This window comes from Chanos chanos, chromosome 3 (genome assembly GCF_902362185.1).
Source record: "Chanos chanos chromosome 3, fChaCha1.1, whole genome shotgun sequence".
NCBI classification, from domain to species: Eukaryota; Metazoa; Chordata; class Actinopteri; order Gonorynchiformes; family Chanidae; genus Chanos; species Chanos chanos.
Genome location: NC_044497.1, coordinates 41,968,547 through 41,987,156, shown reverse-complemented (window position 1 = coordinate 41,987,156; position 18,610 = coordinate 41,968,547). Strand labels below are relative to the sequence as shown.

The 18,610-nt window shown below is 40.1% G+C and overlaps 1 protein-coding gene across 2 annotated transcripts; it reads left to right on the top strand.

The window, feature by feature from the left end:
• The first annotated feature begins 1,612 nt into the window (after positions 1-1,612).
• smad2 (SMAD family member 2) lies at positions 1,613-16,249 on the top strand. Of its 2 annotated transcripts, none has more exons than XM_030768622.1 (12): positions 1,613-1,724; positions 2,016-2,143; positions 3,708-4,146; positions 11,068-11,157; positions 11,786-11,979; positions 12,785-12,919; positions 13,232-13,294; positions 13,647-13,700; positions 14,034-14,246; positions 14,431-14,568; positions 15,016-15,160; positions 15,557-16,249. In XM_030768622.1, exons 3-12 carry the CDS (start codon positions 3,911-3,913, stop codon positions 15,678-15,680), a joined length of 1,392 nt encoding a protein of 463 aa, XP_030624482.1. In that variant the 5' UTR covers positions 1,613-1,724; positions 2,016-2,143; positions 3,708-3,910; the 3' UTR covers positions 15,681-16,249. The 2 variants fall into 2 exon arrangements, with proteins under 2 accessions (XP_030624482.1, XP_030624481.1); XM_030768621.1 differs by having other exon boundaries at positions 13,232-13,306.
• The last annotated feature ends 2,361 nt before the right edge of the window (positions 16,250-18,610 follow it).

The following is an 18,610-nucleotide window of genomic DNA, read 5'->3' as shown; positions in this document are numbered from 1 at the left end:
AGCCTCATTTAACTTTAGTCCCAATGTTATCAATCAACTTAATCATCATATTAACTGCCCTGGGCCAAGATGATTAGAATTAGCATTGTGAAACTTGCAATAAAGATGACAGGAACAATCTCAGTACGGTTCTGCATGATAGTGTTTTTCTGTCTTTTACTGAGAACCTTGATTGCTCTGTTGCTCTCTTGTCTTTAGCATCATTCTTCACAATCCACATGAATTTCATTCAAATTATTGCTCTTCCCAGGCATGTTCTCCTCACATCTTTGGAATTTTTCAATCTAGACCAACAGCAAGGTTTTGCAAATATTGTGCTTGCCTCTTCAGTATCTCCTCCCTTGGCCTACCTGTCAATGTTGTTTTGGGATGATAAATTACTCTGCCACTCTCTGTTGTAAAGAGCTAAAAATAAATGTTTCCGACTGATTTGTTTAACCAATGTATTTTACAGTTGCGTTTATACTAGCAGATATAAGCTTGTTTGTTGCTCTACCTCAGATCACATTAAATGCATACGATAAAAATGAGCATTGGTACCAGATTTTGGAGCGAGTGAGACTTATTGACAGTGTCAGAATTGCCACTGCAAACTTTATCCTTGTGTTTCATGAGCAAAACGTCATATTGCACACCGGGCAACCTACTAAGGCTTTTGTTTCAAAGCAATTGGGATGAACAGCAGCACGTTATCACTTAAAACAGGGGTTTGACTGCAGCTAAACGGTACTTTCGACGGCCGCAACACAAAACTTTGAGTCTTTACACTGGGCAGCGCCACAACTCAGGTCTAGCCATGTCCACTAGATGCCGCCCACGTTTAAATTACACTTTACCCGCTGAATTGTCACTAATTCTCTCCGAACAGGACTGATAGCCCTACTGGAGGACATTTTCTATTAAGTGCAAAATCGCTTACGGATTTCTAAGTAGGCTGTAACCTTAATCCAAGAGATGTTGCATACTCGTGACCTCATGTTAAAAGCCTTTATATATCAATTATTTGTTTCTGATTGTTCTGCTGTTCTGATCAGTTCAAATGCAAATAGCAATGGTTTCTTCTTCACTTAACGGTCATTTCATTTTTTACTTATTAACCACAATACTCATATTTCGGACAAAATGGAATTTGCCCAAAATGAAATAACGTCATCTTTGCATTAAACACAGTAAAGATAATTACACAAACGTAGCAGTACTCTTCACTCTTTTTTTGTATGGCGGAGGGACACACGTTTGTTGTACCGTTGTTTTGAGATGGAGCTAACCCCACCCCTGTTAAGATTGGATCTATTGTGAAGTCAGTAGATGGACAGCCTTATTGGCAAACCACAATTTTTCCATTGGAATCTAAACTCTACTGATCAAAGACAAATCCTAACATCCAATAGATATCACGGATCTTTAACAGACGTAAGAAATAGAGCGATTGACATCCCCATGAACCAATTCACGCAAAGTATTGGAATAGGATCGTGGACTGTATCATTCTTTCTATCCAATTGAAATTTATAAGGCGGGGCTAAGAGCGGGAAAGTGTCGCGTTGCTTACAATAAGGTTAGGTTGGGTGTTGTATGTGAGGCCGTCGTCTGTTGGTGTTATTCGGCGACGGAAAGGAAAATAGTCTTTAAAATCGATTTTTACATCTTCAGTGAAAAAAAGCAGACATTGCTGTGGACCACACAATTTGTACTTGACATAGACACGGGAGTACATTGTTGGGGTGAGTAAAACAAAATACAAAAAAGCGCTCGCTGCAAACATGTTTTAAACCTGTTTATTTTTCTGTCAAACAAAGTAGCAAGCCTGCTAGCGGTTTTTTTTTTGCCTGAAATCAATTGTTAATGTTCAATGTGGTAGAGGAGCTTGTATGTAAACGTGGTTTCGGCAGTTGTATCGATAGGTAGCCACTGCAAGTCCTTGCACAGTAGATCATAAAGTCTTTTTAAACGTTCAATCATTACCGGTAGCTGGCTTGCTAATACATCCTTATCCCGGGTTTGTTTCATTGTAGCCACTAGCGTTAGAAGTATCTGCAGAGTCGTTGTGCTACAGGATCGTGGGATACAGTTGGACGGCGTCCCGTGCAAACAGTAGCCCTATCAACTACATATCTCTATTCCTCCATTCTGTTTGTCCGAGGTAAGTAGTGTTACTAGTACTGTTTTTATATGGCTACAGAACGCCATGTAAATTGCGAGCACTGCTTTGATAGTAGCATGTTGTTTCGAGTTTACTGCTTTTTAGTAACGGCCTGGCCTATTTGTATGCAGGGCTACATTCTCAGTATAGCAGTTGGCTAGCTATGTGGCTAGATAAAGTTACTCGGTTTTTGGTTTATCTGTGTTTTCTTTGAACATGCGTTTTCAATGTGGGTCACGGACTTTGGATGTGTGTATTCTATATTACAGCCTGAGAATAGGAAGTAATAATACTTAAAATATCAGGCTTTTTAAGCTAATAAGAGGCTAAGGAAAAAACGTGAACCCTTGTAGTAATTAAATAGCTACACAGAACAACCCTCTCAAACACTGCACTCTCCGAATTAACAGCATAAAGAGATTAATTAGCAAGCTCTCTTAGACGCTAGTGCAGCTCCATAGTCCTCAATCGTGAACATTTGTAATGAGAAGTCTTTATGAAAGTTACGATGTCTTGACCGAATAGGTATCGTAAGATCTTTCACTTAAGTAACACTTAAGATTGTATAATTATTGCTAAGTAGAGCCTTTTAGCATTTTTTCTGTAGTATTGTTTAGTCCAGACTTTAACATTTCTTTGCCTTATACATTTCACTGACATTCTCTGTAATGTGTGCACTGTTTTGCTGTAAATTTATTTAAGTCGGTGTAGAGTGTCATCTTAGTAATGATTTTTATTCAGCTTTTCCAGAATCCTATGAGTTCACCTAACCGGTCAACAGAGAAAAGTATTTCATTGTCGTTTCCGATTTGAGAAATGGCAACACCGTGACGTTTTCAGCTTTTGTTACAATTAATACAAAGTCAGCTATCATCGTTAATGGCATTTTCATGGGTGCGGATCTGTTCATGCATTGACTCGCAAACGGTGGCCTTTGTGTAATGAATTGTTTTAGCTAGAACAAAGCAACAGAACACACAGATATCTATCAAGAGGGAGAGGAGAAGTCCTTGTTTTTGTAAAAAAAAAAAAAAAAAAAAATGTAGGCAATATGCCAGTTTAGAAATCTTGTGCCCAAGACACCACTCAGCTCTGACTGCAGTTTTTTGTTTGTTAGGTTTGTTTTTGTTTTTTGGCCATAAGAATTTGCGTAACCAGTGAAACTGTCCTGCTGCTTGGGGGAGGTGGGGTTTCACTTTTGCTTGACACTGTATATATTGACTTATTTTTTTTGATGAGTGATGTAGAATTCCCAAATTTACAAATTGCACTCCTGCTGGTATAGTTGGAGTGGGCCTGATTTTATAGTTGTAATTTATGGCTTGAACTTTTACTTTTGTTATTTGTTTCCAAATTAGTTCACCATGTCTTTTTTTACATTTTATATTTTGATCTTGTTTTTTTGAACAATTTTTTGGCTTGCACCATGGAGGCCAATTCAGCTATACCAGTTGTGGGTTAGTCTGCTGTCTGAGTAGAAGAGGGCATGCTCTAATCCTTTGAGCTTGTTTTTTTTGGAAGGTCCATCATCACACCTTGATATGTTTTTTCTCCCTTCTCTCAGGTAATCTATTGGCCCCCTCCACTTCTTGCCACCTGTACGTAACTCCCACCCTTCCTCTGTCCTCTTAAGCACTCCCTGATATCCCCTCACTGAAGACCACTGACAGGCAACTCTCTCCCTCGGCCAGTATCTGAACTTCCCTGTTTGTTTCACCAACTGCCCAACCTCACGAGGGGGCCAGCAACCCACCCGACACCCCAACAATGTCCTCCATCTTGCCTTTCACTCCACCGGTAGTGAAGCGCCTGCTGGGCTGGAAGAAGTCGGCCAGCGGCTCGGGTGGGGCAGGTGGTGGAGAGCAGAACGGACAGGAAGAGAAATGGTGTGAGAAGGCTGTGAAGAGCCTGGTCAAAAAGCTGAAGAAGACAGGCCAGCTGGATGAACTGGAGAAGGCCATCACCACACAGAACTGCAACACCAAGTGTGTCACCATTCCTAGGTATGACAGCACCAGTGACGATAGTCCTCTCGTTATCTTTCAAGTGCAGAAACTGCACAATACACTGTCACTGAGTAGTGCAAACCCTAAAAAAACAAAAAACAATATAAAAAAAAAACCTCATGAGTGCATCACATGCTTATTGCTTCAGATGTTCATGCAATGTTTACTTCTCCCCTTAGGACTTCAAAAGGTTCTGTTGCGTTTAAAATACTGGCAACATACTGATGTAAAATCCTTACTCGTTTTCATAGTAGTGCTGTATCCTTATAGACTTAGTACAGCAATTGATATGTGTAATGCCTTTAGTGGAAAAAGAATATGTACCCTGGCTTGCCATAATTCGTTCCATCCCCAGACATAAGCAACACTCAGTCACTTGTATGCTTTTCTCATATTGTGAGCAAACTATCGGACTTTTTTTTTTTTTTTATCCGAAACTGAATTCTCTAAAAGTTGGAGTCTCCTTTCTGTAGTATGGGGAGGATATTTAGCTTAAGCCTGTTTCCGTTACCTTTGTCATAAGGACAGAAACGGCTGCAGAACTGAAACACTCCTTGAGGAACTCTTTCATAGTAAATGCAGGGCAATAAGTAAGAAAGACAATGAGAGTGCGTTTACCACGGGAGACTAATTTGGAGCCAAGTTCAGTTCACCCAGTAGTTCATTTATTGCCTTCAATTTGAGGTTCAACACCAACATTTATGATCTCTTGCTTAATTCCGACCTAAACGTGTGAGTTTGCCCTCCATGAAACAATACATCTGTTGATTCCAAGTTTTGTCTATACTTTTTTATCTATTATCTATATCTATTTTTTTTTAGAATGAAATTTTCAGATTAATAAACTGAAATGGATTTTGTAATCTCTATCCCTTAAAACAGCTATGACAGAAAAGGGAATTTTCAAAATGGATACAACTTGGCTTATTTAGAAAGGCTTACTAGATATGTAACCTGCAAATGTGTATGTCTGTTGAAGTCCACAAAAGTATTGTACAGCGTAATGTCTGATTTAATCCTCTTTGACAAATGAATTTTTAAGGGCCGCTCCTTTTTGTTAGCTCTCTGACAGATAACTAATTCAGTGCCATAAACTCGTCTCTTTCCCTTATCAGTGCTGAGAGCCTGTTGGTGAAGATTCCAGAGGGTGGGAAACTTTGCTGCCAGCATGTGTTTTCTACTCCTAATCAGTCTGCTAACCTTGGCAGCTGGTGGGAATGGTTGAATCAATTGTTCTCTCAACTATTTCTCATGATATGTTACAACTACCTCAAATGCCTTCCAACTTTGTGGCCTGGTGGTATCCATCCTCTCTCACCCATACCTGTAGAGGGAATCTTCAGAACAGAGGCTCAATACTGCAGCAAGCCATTTGCTTATTAGTATTGTCGCAGGGTCATTTTTCATGTTCAGGGTTCTTCGCTTTAATTGCTCGTCAGTACAGCGGGATACTCATGAATGGAGACTGGGAATCAATGAGCTACAGGGCTAATAGGCAAATGTGAAAGCTTTGCCCTGTGCTTTCCCCTCTCCAGATCTACTTTTTCCCCCCTCAAGATGCAAGGACTCTAATGCTGGCTGTTATTCAGCTTGCATTATATGAATCTGATCTATGTCTTTCCTTCATTCAGTGTGAACACTTGGCTAACCTGATCTATACATCTGATGACAGATTTAGTTGATTCCTATGCTTTCTGTTTAAAATTGAGAGAGTCAAAGGGCTCCTCTGCGAACACATCTATCCCTCAGTTAAATGAACTCTAGGTTACATTTGCATGCCATGCTGTGTTTCATCGTTTATTTTTTGCATCTTTTTTTGTTTCGTTGCACAAAACAAATAACTTATGTATTGATGTAACTTCCGGTTCTAGTTTGTGGAAACTACCCCCCACCATCTCCAGTGAGGCTTTTGTGTGTGTGATCTATTTGTGGCACTCTTCCAGTAAGAGCAAGGATGTGAAGAGGGTGTTTCCTCGAGTAGTCCACCTAGCTAGGGTAGTGGTGATGTTTCTAAAGCTCATTGATTTTAAAGAAGTAATGCCAAGAAGGGGCTGACCTTTGGCTTTGGCTCTTAAAGGGTACTGAGTATAATTCTGTGGTTTCCTCATCCTTAGAGGTGGTATTGATCATTTTTGTACTGGTTTAAACTCAGCTGTCCCTTATTCCAAATATTGTCATGTACTGTCATCTCCATATTGTACCCAAGTTGTGGAGCAGACTTGAAGACGCAGGAGGAGATCATATTTGGATGCTTGAAATGTTGTTATGGACCTGCAGTCAAAATGTGGTCATGATGAACGGTATAGTTCATTAACACTTTTGCAAGAAGGATCACTGCTTGGTCCATTTTCCGCTAATTTGTTAGGTGCTTATCCCACCATACTCCTGAAGGCAGAGAGAGATTTTCGAGTTTTGAAAATTCTGACCATTAAATATGAAACTTAAGAAAATGTATTGAATTGTTCATCCTGGGCTTGTTTCTCAAACCTGGACTAAGGTGGGATGTGAATGGAGATTATCCATTTAAAATGCAATTCAGCCCCCTACTGCTCTTTACGTCTGTCTGGGAAACCAACCCCAGGTTTTGCAGTACCTTCTGTACCTGCTTTAGGACTTACTTTGCTGATCTAATAATGCTGTGAAGAACCTTTGATTTACATTGTTAGAAATTGTCAGACTTTGTCATTGAACATACACCATTATCCTGTAAGGATGTCAGTATAGCACAAAGTATCAGACGGAGAGGAAGGTCTCGTAAAGGTGACTAAATCCAGGATACTCATTTTGACATCTGTCTGATATCGGACAGTATCAGTCAGAGACTAGCCAGGACATACTGATGTGTTGATGGTTTGCAGTAGCTGCCTCAGGATTCTTTGCAAGGCATTTTAAACAGCTCGCTTTTGTTTGACTCAGCTTGCAGTATGTACATTCATGGTAAATCTTTTTGGGCCTAAATGAAACTCCCTAGTGAATTGTCATGGTATTAGATGAGCCATAACCATTATTCCACAAAAGCTGGCTGCTCTGCACTTTAGTAATCACTGGCTGTCTTTGTGGCATGTCTTGTTGTGATAATCTATTATTCCACTTATGATAGCCAGTTGGAACATTTTATCTTTACCTCAGCTAAACTTTTACAAAAGGAAATACCCTCTTTTTTTAAAGCGTGTTACTCAGTGCATCACTGGGGAAGGTTATATCCTTTGAATGAAAGGCATTTATATATTTTTGTGTCCAGTGTTCCTTGAGCTGTTAATAAGCCACAGAGGCAGTATTTTCATGGAGTACCTAAACCTTTTATTATGTGGTTTAGAGAACCTTGTGCTATAGAAACCCCCTCAAAAACTATGGGTGTTGTCCAACTGCTCTTGGGATTAAAAAGCTGGCAAAGGTTCACAGAGACCAAACTGAACACAAGGCCTCACTGGATGTACTATTCACTTTAATCCATCACCCCCACTATACGTACAGTGTTATTGACTGGACACATATGGTTGTTTTTGTGATGCAGCAGTCAGCTGCTCTTTAATCTGGGGCTCTGTGTACAAGTTTCTACTATTGTCATGGATTTACAGAATGTTTACCTTTAATCATGTAAAGGCGACGTGGAAGGTGTTAAACACATGCCTTTATTTTTGAACATGCAAAGAAGGACTGTATGTTTGAGCACACAGAGATTAACTGCATGATATGCCACTGCTTCGGCCTCTGGTCTATCCTCTGCCAGATAAGTGGATGGGAAAGATTTTTTAGGCAAGCTTTTGCCTCTGGGGACAATAGGCTGATAGCAGATGGAAGCTTAGCTGCTGAGTAGGGGACAGGGGCACACCAGGGAAGAGGGGTTAATTCCCCCCAAAAGTGTGTCACCAGTCTGAACTCTGGACCACAGATGCTCTACACTGACACAGACTTTGAAGCTGGGTTTGGGCCTTAAGAACGGATATGGCAATACTGCATCCTCTAAATGACTGTCTTAACGGGAGTTATGTCAAGGCAGTGCTCCTAGGGGAAAACTTTATTTTGGAATCAGCGTAATATGTGTATATTGCACACTGGAGCAAAAATTAGAGAGTGAAGTATATCTGTGTATAAAGTACACAGGTTGTGTGTGTGGAGTTGTTTAGTATGTTTGTCTTTGAAATAGCTGTTGTTTGAGTGAGAGAGAAGAGTGGCCATTGTTTGTGATTACTACAGTTTATTAATGTAGGCTGGCAGTATAGAATGAGCATCATGCTGGATTTCACTGCAGTCCATACTAAAGACATGACATCTGGCCAAGCTTAGGTGTGACTGTGCATCCCGGAATGTGTCTTTGTGTTTGTATTTGAGCAGTGTTGGGCAACCTTCCCTCTTCCTGAGTGTTGTAATCAAATCCCCTCCCCCCAAATGAAGGTCATACTGGTCAATGTGAATTCTAGTTTCACTTCTTTACTGGCATGTATTTTTAATTTGTTATGTGGTCTTTTTCTCTGACCGTTCCTGCCATGCTTCCCTTTGGCATTCTCAGTCTTCCTCTGAACAGTTTGTGTTAGATTTGACTTTGTTCGCTTGTTCATGTCCAAATAGATATCTTCAAAATGAGGTTTTTTTTTATGTATATTGCTCCTCTTTATATGGTCTCTTTATCCTGTCTTTATATGCATTTCTGTAATAAAACCTGTGTATAATTGGACGAGGGACCCATTTTATCTAGAGCATTATAAAATGTTAATTTCTTGAGAGAGAAGGTCATATTATACCCAAAACATCCTTTGCTCAGTCTCGGAGGTGCCTCATTACAGTCATGGTCGGGATCATTAACCTTTGAATGCACTAGTTTGCAGGGCCTGTGTTGGTAATGCTTATTGACTTCTTAATATGCAGTGTCCATTACGGAGATTGTTCTTGAATCCTACTTTGTTTTAAAGGCAGAGTTTAAGTTTTTTTGTTTATTACTAACTTTTTAGTCTTCAAAATAAAATTAGCAGAGAAAGTACGTGGTCATTTATCGTTAAAGTTGGTTAAGCTAAACACAGGGACACAAATATGTGTAAAAAGTGCTTATTCTAGTGTTTTTCCCCCTCTCTCCACTTGAATCTAACAAAAACACCTTGTTCCTACCAAAGACATGGTCCAGGTTTGGTTACGTTTTAACTGAGATAACAGTAACAGGCCATACGACTACAGAGCCCTGTAGTAGTTGTGCTGTAAACGTTGTGTCGTAGGCAGAAAGTTTGTGAGCTAGCAGTTCTTTGTTTAGTCAGGACGTTCCATCAGGATCCACTGGTATGTTGCATATCAGTTCAGTCCAAAAATTTTAATCTTTGATTCACCTTTTAGTTTGAACCTGAACAGTCAAATGCAAACTCACTCTTTTCAGTTGGGGAGGTAATCCCTGTAATCTTCATATCCTGAGCTTCAATACAGGTGGGTCGTTGAAATCAGACAGAACTGTCACTCTTAGAACTAGCCAACTGTTTAACACGCACTTGAAAGCCACACACTTGTGAATAAACCTGCATTTAGATTTCATAACTCATATTATTTACTTAATGGCTCATTTTTGGTGCAGAAGTGTTGAAATCAAATGGTGTACTCTCAGATGGTAGGTTCAAAAGGGGGGAAAAAAGATCAGAATTTTTCATGGTAGCTAGTATGCACTTTGAAAAAAAGAAATATTTCTGTGGAAAATATAGATATGTAATTATTATACATTCAGGGAAATGGCAATAGTGCCTCATTTTGTTCTCCTGTACTTGCTTCCATTATTTGTCAGCTACTGTCTGAATTACCATTGTCAGGCTAACGTTCATTTTCAAACATACCAGAATCTAAACAAGTCATTTATCAAGGATTTTCTTTTTTTGTTGTTAAAGAAAATGTATTTGAATTTGAAATGTATTTATTTGAATTAAGGCAAAATGTGAATAAAGGTGACTGAAAAAGAAATAAAATGAACTTAATTACCTGCTGAGCATTCAGTAGTGAAAGCTCGTAAGAGATCCTGTGTGATTAGATCATAACTTTTCAAGGCATGAAGCTCCTAAAAATGCTCAGAACAATGTTAAGATTTTCCAGATTGTTCCTGAAGTGATTGTTGCCCATATTCAAGGGCAACATATCAATGTCATACATATGTAGATAAAATACCACAACTGGCTTTTACCTCCATTCAACCCATACCTCTGTTCACTGCCTTATTGAAGACAAGTAATATAGAGTTGATGAGGAGCCCTCTTTAAATTCCCAGAGGAGGCTGGCACATATTTCATGGGTCACCATCCATTCAGTCCTGTTTCAGAGATCTTTAAACCACAGGGAGGGAGGGGGGAGGGTAGAACTTCATTCATCACTCATAATGTCTGTATGAGTCATGCTCCGTCACGTGTGGTGTTTTTCATTTCATGTTTCTTTCAGATTGCTCGTGGGGTCTGCGTGTGTCAATTTTACTGGCTATTTTTAACTACTTGGATGTGGTACACTTGGAAAAAGTATCGTTTAAAGAAATGGATTGTATTGTCTCCAAACCTTATGTCCTGTGCTGCATGTTTTAAATGTTGATAATTGATGTGAATCCAATCCGTTCCCTAGAGCACCAGTAATGACTCTTCTCCACAATTACTGGGACAAAGCCGGGGCATTATACTGACTGCAGATTGATTACTGCATTGCCCGTTTGTCTTTAGTTCTCCATCTCACTTTGTCCTGTGTGGTTCTTCCATTCAGTGGCTTCTTTTATTTGAGGTGGGCTGTGCAGTGAGGGTGATTGCAGACCCTTGAATCAGCACAAATCATCTCCAATAAAAGAAGTATTGCCGTCCCCCCCCCCCCCCCCCCCATGGTACTTCATCTTGGTATTTTTGAATGAATCATGCCCCATGTTTATCATTTTTTGTTTCTTTGTGTTTTGTTTTTTATTTTACTTTCTGTGCACAGCAATTGCTCTGAAATTTGGGGACTGAGTACACCAAATACGATAGAACAGTGGGATACCTCAGCCCTATACAGCTACCCTGACCAAACCAGGTGAATATCCTCTCCTTTTATGTGCTTCACTCACCCCAGCAAGCCAAAATTGGGGACGAACTCTATGTGGGGGGTCCAGAGAGCACATTGGAAGGCTTCTTATTCTACTCATCAGACCACAGGGCTGTGAAGTTAATATTTTAACTTTACATGTTTTTTCTTGTCTCAGGGCATTATTCTGAATTGGTTTAAATCCTTTTAGGGATCATTAATTACTTTTAAAAATGACTTAAAGTTAGATTTGCTAGAATATTACTTAATTGTTCAGAATATTTTCATTCATACATTCATTCATTGGTTGAGGAGCAAAAACTACTCTGTGCTGGAGGACTTAGTTGGTCCAGTAATAAATAATAAAATCTTGTCTCTGAAGTATAATGGCCTTTTATAACATTTCAGTGAGTTTAATGCGCTTTCTCAACCCTGCATTTTCAAAACCTGCCATGTTAAGTCTAAAGCTGATGTCCCCCCTCTTTCCTTCTGTACCCTTCTCTCTCTGACCATTTGGCACTCCCCACGTCCTCTGTGCCACACCGCCACCTCTCTCTCTCTCTCTGTGTCTCTCTCTGTCTTTCTTTCTCTTCTCTCTCTCTCTCTCTCCCTGCCCTTCCCTGTGTGCCTGGGTCAGATCTCTGGATGGCCGTCTGCAGGTTTCCCACCGTAAGGGTCTCCCTCACGTCATCTACTGTCGCCTATGGCGATGGCCTGACCTGCACAGCCACCATGAGTTGCGTGCCATCGACACCTGCGAGTACGCCTTCAATCTGAAAAAGGATGAGGTGTGCGTCAACCCTTACCACTACCAGCGAGTGGAGACACCAGGTCTGACTATACCTTTATCACATACTCCAGATATCACCTCCTCTTGTGATTAGCATTCTACTAATTTGAATATGCTTAATTTTTGGAGTCCCAAACATGGATTAAAACTAGACTTGAACTTAACTGCAGTTTTAAACATAGAGAATTTAGGTAAAGAACTACTGTCTGAAAAACACAACTGTAGAACTGTAATTTCCCTTCAGTACAAGCTGTGTTCAAAGTCTTGAGCAAAAAAGAGCTTATTCAAACAATAGGGGAAAAAGGAAGTAAATTGATGAGCCTGCATAAGGAATGTGAACAGAAAATAAACCGATCCATTACTCTGGATATGGGAGGTGACTGGGTCACTAGTGCTTAGCCAAAGTGTCGGCCTCAGGCAGCATATCAATAGTAGCACCTCACTGTTTCTGATTGAAGCCACAAGTTTGTCAAAGAAAATATAAGTTAAGTTATAAATGGATAGGAGAATAAAGAAACAGTGCAAAGGAGAACAGCATGCTGGGGGACGAGATGGTGATCTTAGCTTTTGAGCCACTGCCAATGGCTTCTTAAACAGTCCACCATCCAGGTTGTATCAATCAACAGTCATGTTTCAGACCACCTCTAAAAGAGGGAGAGGGGAGAACACACTCGTTCCAACTCCCCAGCATTGAGTCGTAGCATATGTGCAATCCCTTTCTGAACCCCCTGTCCCTTGTAAAACTGATTTGTTAGTTCAGTACCTCCAGCACTGATGGATTTGACCTGGCTAATTGTCTGTGTATGCTGACCTGCAAGTTGTGTTTGTGTTTCTTTCTTTCTGTAGTCCTTCCTCCTGTCCTTGTGCCAAGGCACACAGAGATCCTGACCGAGCTGCCTCCTCTGGATGACTATACCCATTCCATACCCGAAAACACCAACTTCCCAGCTGGGATTGAGCCCCCCAATAACTACATACCAGGCGAGTTCACACAAACCACACACAATGGCTTGTTTCTACAATGGCCTGTCTCAAGCTGCTTTTTAACAGTATTGCTTATGTGTATAATCTGTTGCTATGGTTGACATTGAGAACGAAGTGTTTCATATCCTTGACAGTTATCACAACCTAATCTCAAATTTAGAGCGCCACAACTGTGAGGACTTAGCCCTGTAATTTCACAGCGCAGCATTTTTTTTTAAAAAAGTGTTTCTCATTCATTGCTGAGCAAGTGTAGAAATGCATTTCTATATTGAATAATCTGCTAATCGTGTGTGTGTTCTCCAACTGCAGATACTCCTCCACCAGGATACATCAGTGAGGATGGGGAAACTAGTGACCAGCAAATGAATCAAAGTATGGATACAGGTACATTCCCAAATGTGCAGATCCATTGGGACAGTCACTACTTGGGAATGATATTAGACAGTTGTTTGTGTGCTTGCTGCCTACGCTCATTATACTCTTGGTGGTCTTGCCATGCACTAGTCATCAGTAGAACGCAGTGAATTTCAACTACTTTGTCTACAACTAGAATGCAACTCATTGTTCACATGAAACTCTGTTAAAATGACAAGGTAACACAGGTACTGATTTCCTTATAGGAGGAGTAGATCTATTTTAGTCCCATTATTTGTCGGTGGGATGACACTAGGTTTATTTTTGTGAGTGCTTGCTGTTTAAAAATAACTTTCCTTTTCCTTGCTAGGCTCTCCAGCAGAACTGTCACCAAGCACACTTTCACCTGTCAATCATGGCATGGGTAAGGGCAACATGCCAGATTAGCTCACTCTTCATGTTTCAATTAAAAATGTTCTCTCACATTTGCTGCAGATTGTACGTGTAGATCGGTGTCTGTTCCCTTGAATCACAATGGCCAGTAGATCTGTTCTCAGAAGTGACAAATACTCCCTTTATTAATTGTTTAAAGACCATCGTCTGACAAGGAGTAGGCTGCTTCAAGTGCAGACATAAATACTTGTTACCCATGAAATATTAAGCCATTTTTCAAAAAAATCATTTTGGTCTGAAGAGGAGCCCTTCAGACATACTCAGTGATAATGTATGCTTGCCTGTCTGTTGCGTCTGTGTTTAGACCTACAGCCGGTCACTTATTCGGAGCCCGCCTTCTGGTGCTCCATAGCCTATTACGAACTCAACCAGCGTGTGGGCGAGACCTTCCACGCTTCACAGCCTTCCCTGACCGTGGATGGCTTCACAGACCCCTCCAACTCTGAGCGCTTTTGCCTGGGCCTGTTGTCCAACGTCAACCGCAACGCCACTGTGGAGATGACCCGGAGACATATAGGTAGACTATTAAGTCAATAGCCAAGCCGTTCGGTGTACAGGGCTTTCATTGCTTTGAAATAAACTGTTTTCAATAAAGTACTGTTTGAAACAAAATGTTCTGATTAAAGCACTCCATTTTAAGAGTATTTGTAGTGACCAAGTCGTATCAAGCGTAACCCTGTGCCATGTGTTTGTATGAACAGGCCGAGGTGTCAGACTGTACTACATTGGTGGGGAGGTCTTTGCTGAGTGTCTCAGTGACAGTGCCATCTTTGTTCAAAGCCCCAATTGTAACCAGAGGTATGGGTGGCACCCAGCAACAGTCTGCAAGATCCCCCCAGGTAAGAGAGCTGAATCCACTCCGTTTCACCTGAGGGGATGTGTGGTCCCACTGCCATTTCATCAGTTTCAGCCTCTATATAATACGCCCATATGCTTTGATCCTGCAGCGAAACGAATGTAGAGAAACAAATGGAGTTATTCATAGAAAATGAAAATGACTAAAAGGTCATTACACACAGCTTTGAAGCAGTGGACCACCTAACCTGAATGTGTATGGGTTGTTCAGGAAAAAAAAAAAAAAGATGAAAATCAGGAACTGGTCATTATATTCTGAAGATTTCTTTTTCTTTTAGTGATGGTGTTTTGTGCAAATGTCTGGTCAACAGTACAGGCAAAATATACCGTGCAGTCCGGCTCAAAGTGTGCAGATTTCATCTGCGAGTGCGCGTGAAAGTACGCCCACAGTTTGGATTATTTCTGAACGGCTGTTCCTCCACTCTCCTTAGGATGTAACCTTAAGATCTTCAACAACCAGGAGTTTGCTGCACTACTGGCCCAGTCTGTGAACCAGGGCTTCGAGGCAGTGTACCAGCTTACTCGGATGTGTACCATTCGCATGAGCTTTGTGAAAGGCTGGGGGGCAGAGTACAGGTATGTAAGGCAGAGCAGATCACATTGGCCTGTCAGTGAATGGCTCATTGTGATGTTACCCTGACTGAGACTCGCCTGCACAAAATGCCTTTGAAATAGTTAATTGCGTTGCACACTTTGTACCTGTTAAACAAATTGTGAAATCCTAGTCCTGAAAGATAAGTTGTTTTATTTTTTGTAATGTTACATTATTGGGGCATTTCCCATCACACACACTCCCCATTTCTTTTCTCTCTCTCTCTCTCTCTCTCACACACACACACACACACACACAGCAAAGGGACTAAGACAAAGAAGGAACTTTCTTATCAGGACAATGCTTTGCAAATCAGATTTAAAATAAAATGTCATTTTCTGATTGGATTTTTTTTTTAAATTGTTGATTTTGTGTTGTAGACGACAGACAGTGACGAGCACTCCATGTTGGATTGAGCTGCACCTGAACGGCCCACTGCAGTGGCTGGACAAGGTCCTGACCCAAATGGGTTCCCCTTCGGTCCGCTGCTCCAGTATGTCCTAATGCTATGGCAATGGTTCCCCCCTGAAACGACAGAGTCTACAATCACAACGACGACAACTAGAAGAACAACAGACTTGCTATAACCCCTCTTTCATAGTACTTGTGACCCCCTTTCTCCCAACACTGATGTTTTCACTGTTCGGAACAGAACATGGCACTTGCTGTCACATCAGCTTCATGCACCTTTAATTCTTTTTCTCCTAAACCCTCAATATTAAATGTTTTAGTGGTAGAATCAAAATGTATGTTGATTTTTAGAGGACCAGAAAAGGTGTGTATGTTGTGGGGAATTACCAGAAGGCAGTTGATACTTGGCACAAGTGTTGAGGTAAAGCTTCTTCCCCTTGATGAAGTTAATGGTAATAGTAAATACTTCTGGCTTTGTGCTTCAATTTTTCTTTTTTCCCCCCACTCAACAAAAGGCTAGTTTTTCTGGGGAAAAAGTATTGAACTCCTCACATCTGAACCCCTGTAAGATTGACAGGAGCAAAGTTTTCAGGCTTTGTTACTTTCCCAACCTCAATATTTTCAAGGAATGCCAAAAGACACCTTTTTCATTTAAGCTTCACAATTACTGTCCCCCCTGCCCCCCCCCCCTCACTGTAAGAGAATGTTGCCTTTGATTTGAGGTATGCTGTTATAAGACATGCTTCTTTTTTAATCTAAAATGAACAGACAGGAATGTTAATCAAAAAGGAAACCAAGCAAAAAAAAAAAAGAAAAAAAAAAAAGACACTGACCCCTATTAGATTTGAACCCGCATTTCTTAAGCAGGGTCTGTCTCTCTAACATGGTGATGTTTTGATCCCCATTTTTAAGAGAGGTTTTCTCTCTGTATCTTGGAGATGTTTTGTTCATGAGACAAAGTTCACTATGAAGTGGTTTGGGAGTCTTCTATAAATTTGTTTATTTTGAGGATGAACAAAACTTAAAGGTGATTCAAAGTGGTCTCACAGTCCAAATCTTTCAAAATTCAAGTATTTAAGCTTTAAGTGTTAATAAACAAGGTTATCCTACACAATTACGAAATTTCTTTTATCTTTTTTCTTTTAGCTACTTTTTGTATTTTCATGTATTTTTATATATAAATATATTTAAAATCTTTAAAGCTCTCTTCCTTTTTATTAGAATTGAATATTTTTTTAGATCATGCCCTCTTTTTAAAGGAACATGGCTTCATAATTAAATGTCCTATCATACAAAAAATTATTTAGCAGAACTTTCACAAATGCAGACACATTTATATTCTCCTCTTCAGTGTTTCAAGTCCAAGCTGTTGTCCCAGTTGACATGTTGCCCTGATACAGAATTACCAATCAATTGATAATGCCTCTGACTTCCTGTTTTGGTTGTTTTGTCCCATGTTTCCAGAAACCCTTTGAAGTAAACCTGTACCTTCCTTTAGAACAAATGACACCTTGCTTCACAAATGACTTTTCTCCAAAGCCTTTGGTTAACCCATGGGGAAAAAAACAACCTTATGTCAAATGTTACAGAAACAGTGTTCTATTCGCTTGCAATTGGACAGAAGGCAAAAAGAGATTGCTTATAAGGGGAGAATTGTGCAACTTTAGTGTGTGTGCTTGTTGTACAACTTACTAATGACTGTGATCTAGCTGTCTGTCATTCTTTACTTGTTGTGGCAGTGGCAAGACTTTTTAAATATCCATTCCCCTCCTCCCACCTTGTCTTTTTTTTCCTTTGTTGATCTTATTACACTTGCGATTGTACTTTAAGTGCAACTAGTGTGGAATTAACAAAGATGAAATGGCCGATATGAAATCTAGTGCAGTGGCCGTATTGACACTGGGGTCATTTTGCTTGTCATCTGACTGGGTGTGGAAAGGATACCAAATAGATCTGTAAGTGGACCAGATATATGTATGCACGCACACACATATATATACAATATGTGGGTATGTGTGTATATATATAATATATATATAATTTTATTTTACTTTTTTTTTTTTTTCAATTTTGGCAAAGCATTTAACAGTTGGTGAGCTTGTTTTACCATTAGAAAGATGTATTGGTAGGACGTGAACTTCAGGCGATAAGCTTTTCAGGCGTGTTGCATATGCAGACTTCATAAATACACTAATAAAAAGTTTTAATTATCATGATTATGCTCATCTGCCCTGTTTTTTTAATTCCATTTTGTGCTTAAATTCTTATCCATGTGTCAGTGTCAGAGTCAACTTGGACTAAATTACATCCATAGTATTTGATTTGTGGCACAAACATATGTTTAAAAACCTTCTAAACCTTGATGTATCGTGGGCTCTAATGATGCTTTGTAATGTGAGTCCTGGTTTAGCGCCATGTCTTATAAAACTTTCTCAATAGTTTTTACCGCATTTCCATGAACCTGTGTCACTCAGACAAAATCAAGAAAGAACAAATTTTATAGGAAATAGCCATCTGACAATTTCCCCATGAGTGGAGTTTGTACTGGATCCTAAAAAAATTGTCTCAACCTACACTTGACTCTAAGTCTATCACAGTAGACTTATTGGATTCTTCTGTCTTTTGCCCTTTGACTGAACTACCCAGTATGAAGAGCTGATGGTCCTCTGGAGGCATTTTCCTGCTAGCCTGGCAGAAGTTAGAATGGTAACTGGAACACTGGGGTCCTTAAAAAAAGTTAATTAGGCCCAAATGAGTATTCCACCTAGAGTAAGCAGTCACTCATGAAGTGACCCTAGAGAGCATGAAAAGACACCTTCTTGGTTCACTCCAGGGCGTTTTCTGTTACAGTTTCCATACCTTCACTTAGTCCCTAGTACAGAGTGTAAGGCATCTGATGAAGGTAAGCCATGCAATCTGTAATTTGAAAGAAATTGTGAGCTGATTACGTCATCATAAGTGGGGTTTGTACTAAGCTTTCTGGTTGTCTTCGCTATACATACTACTATGAACCAATACATCTT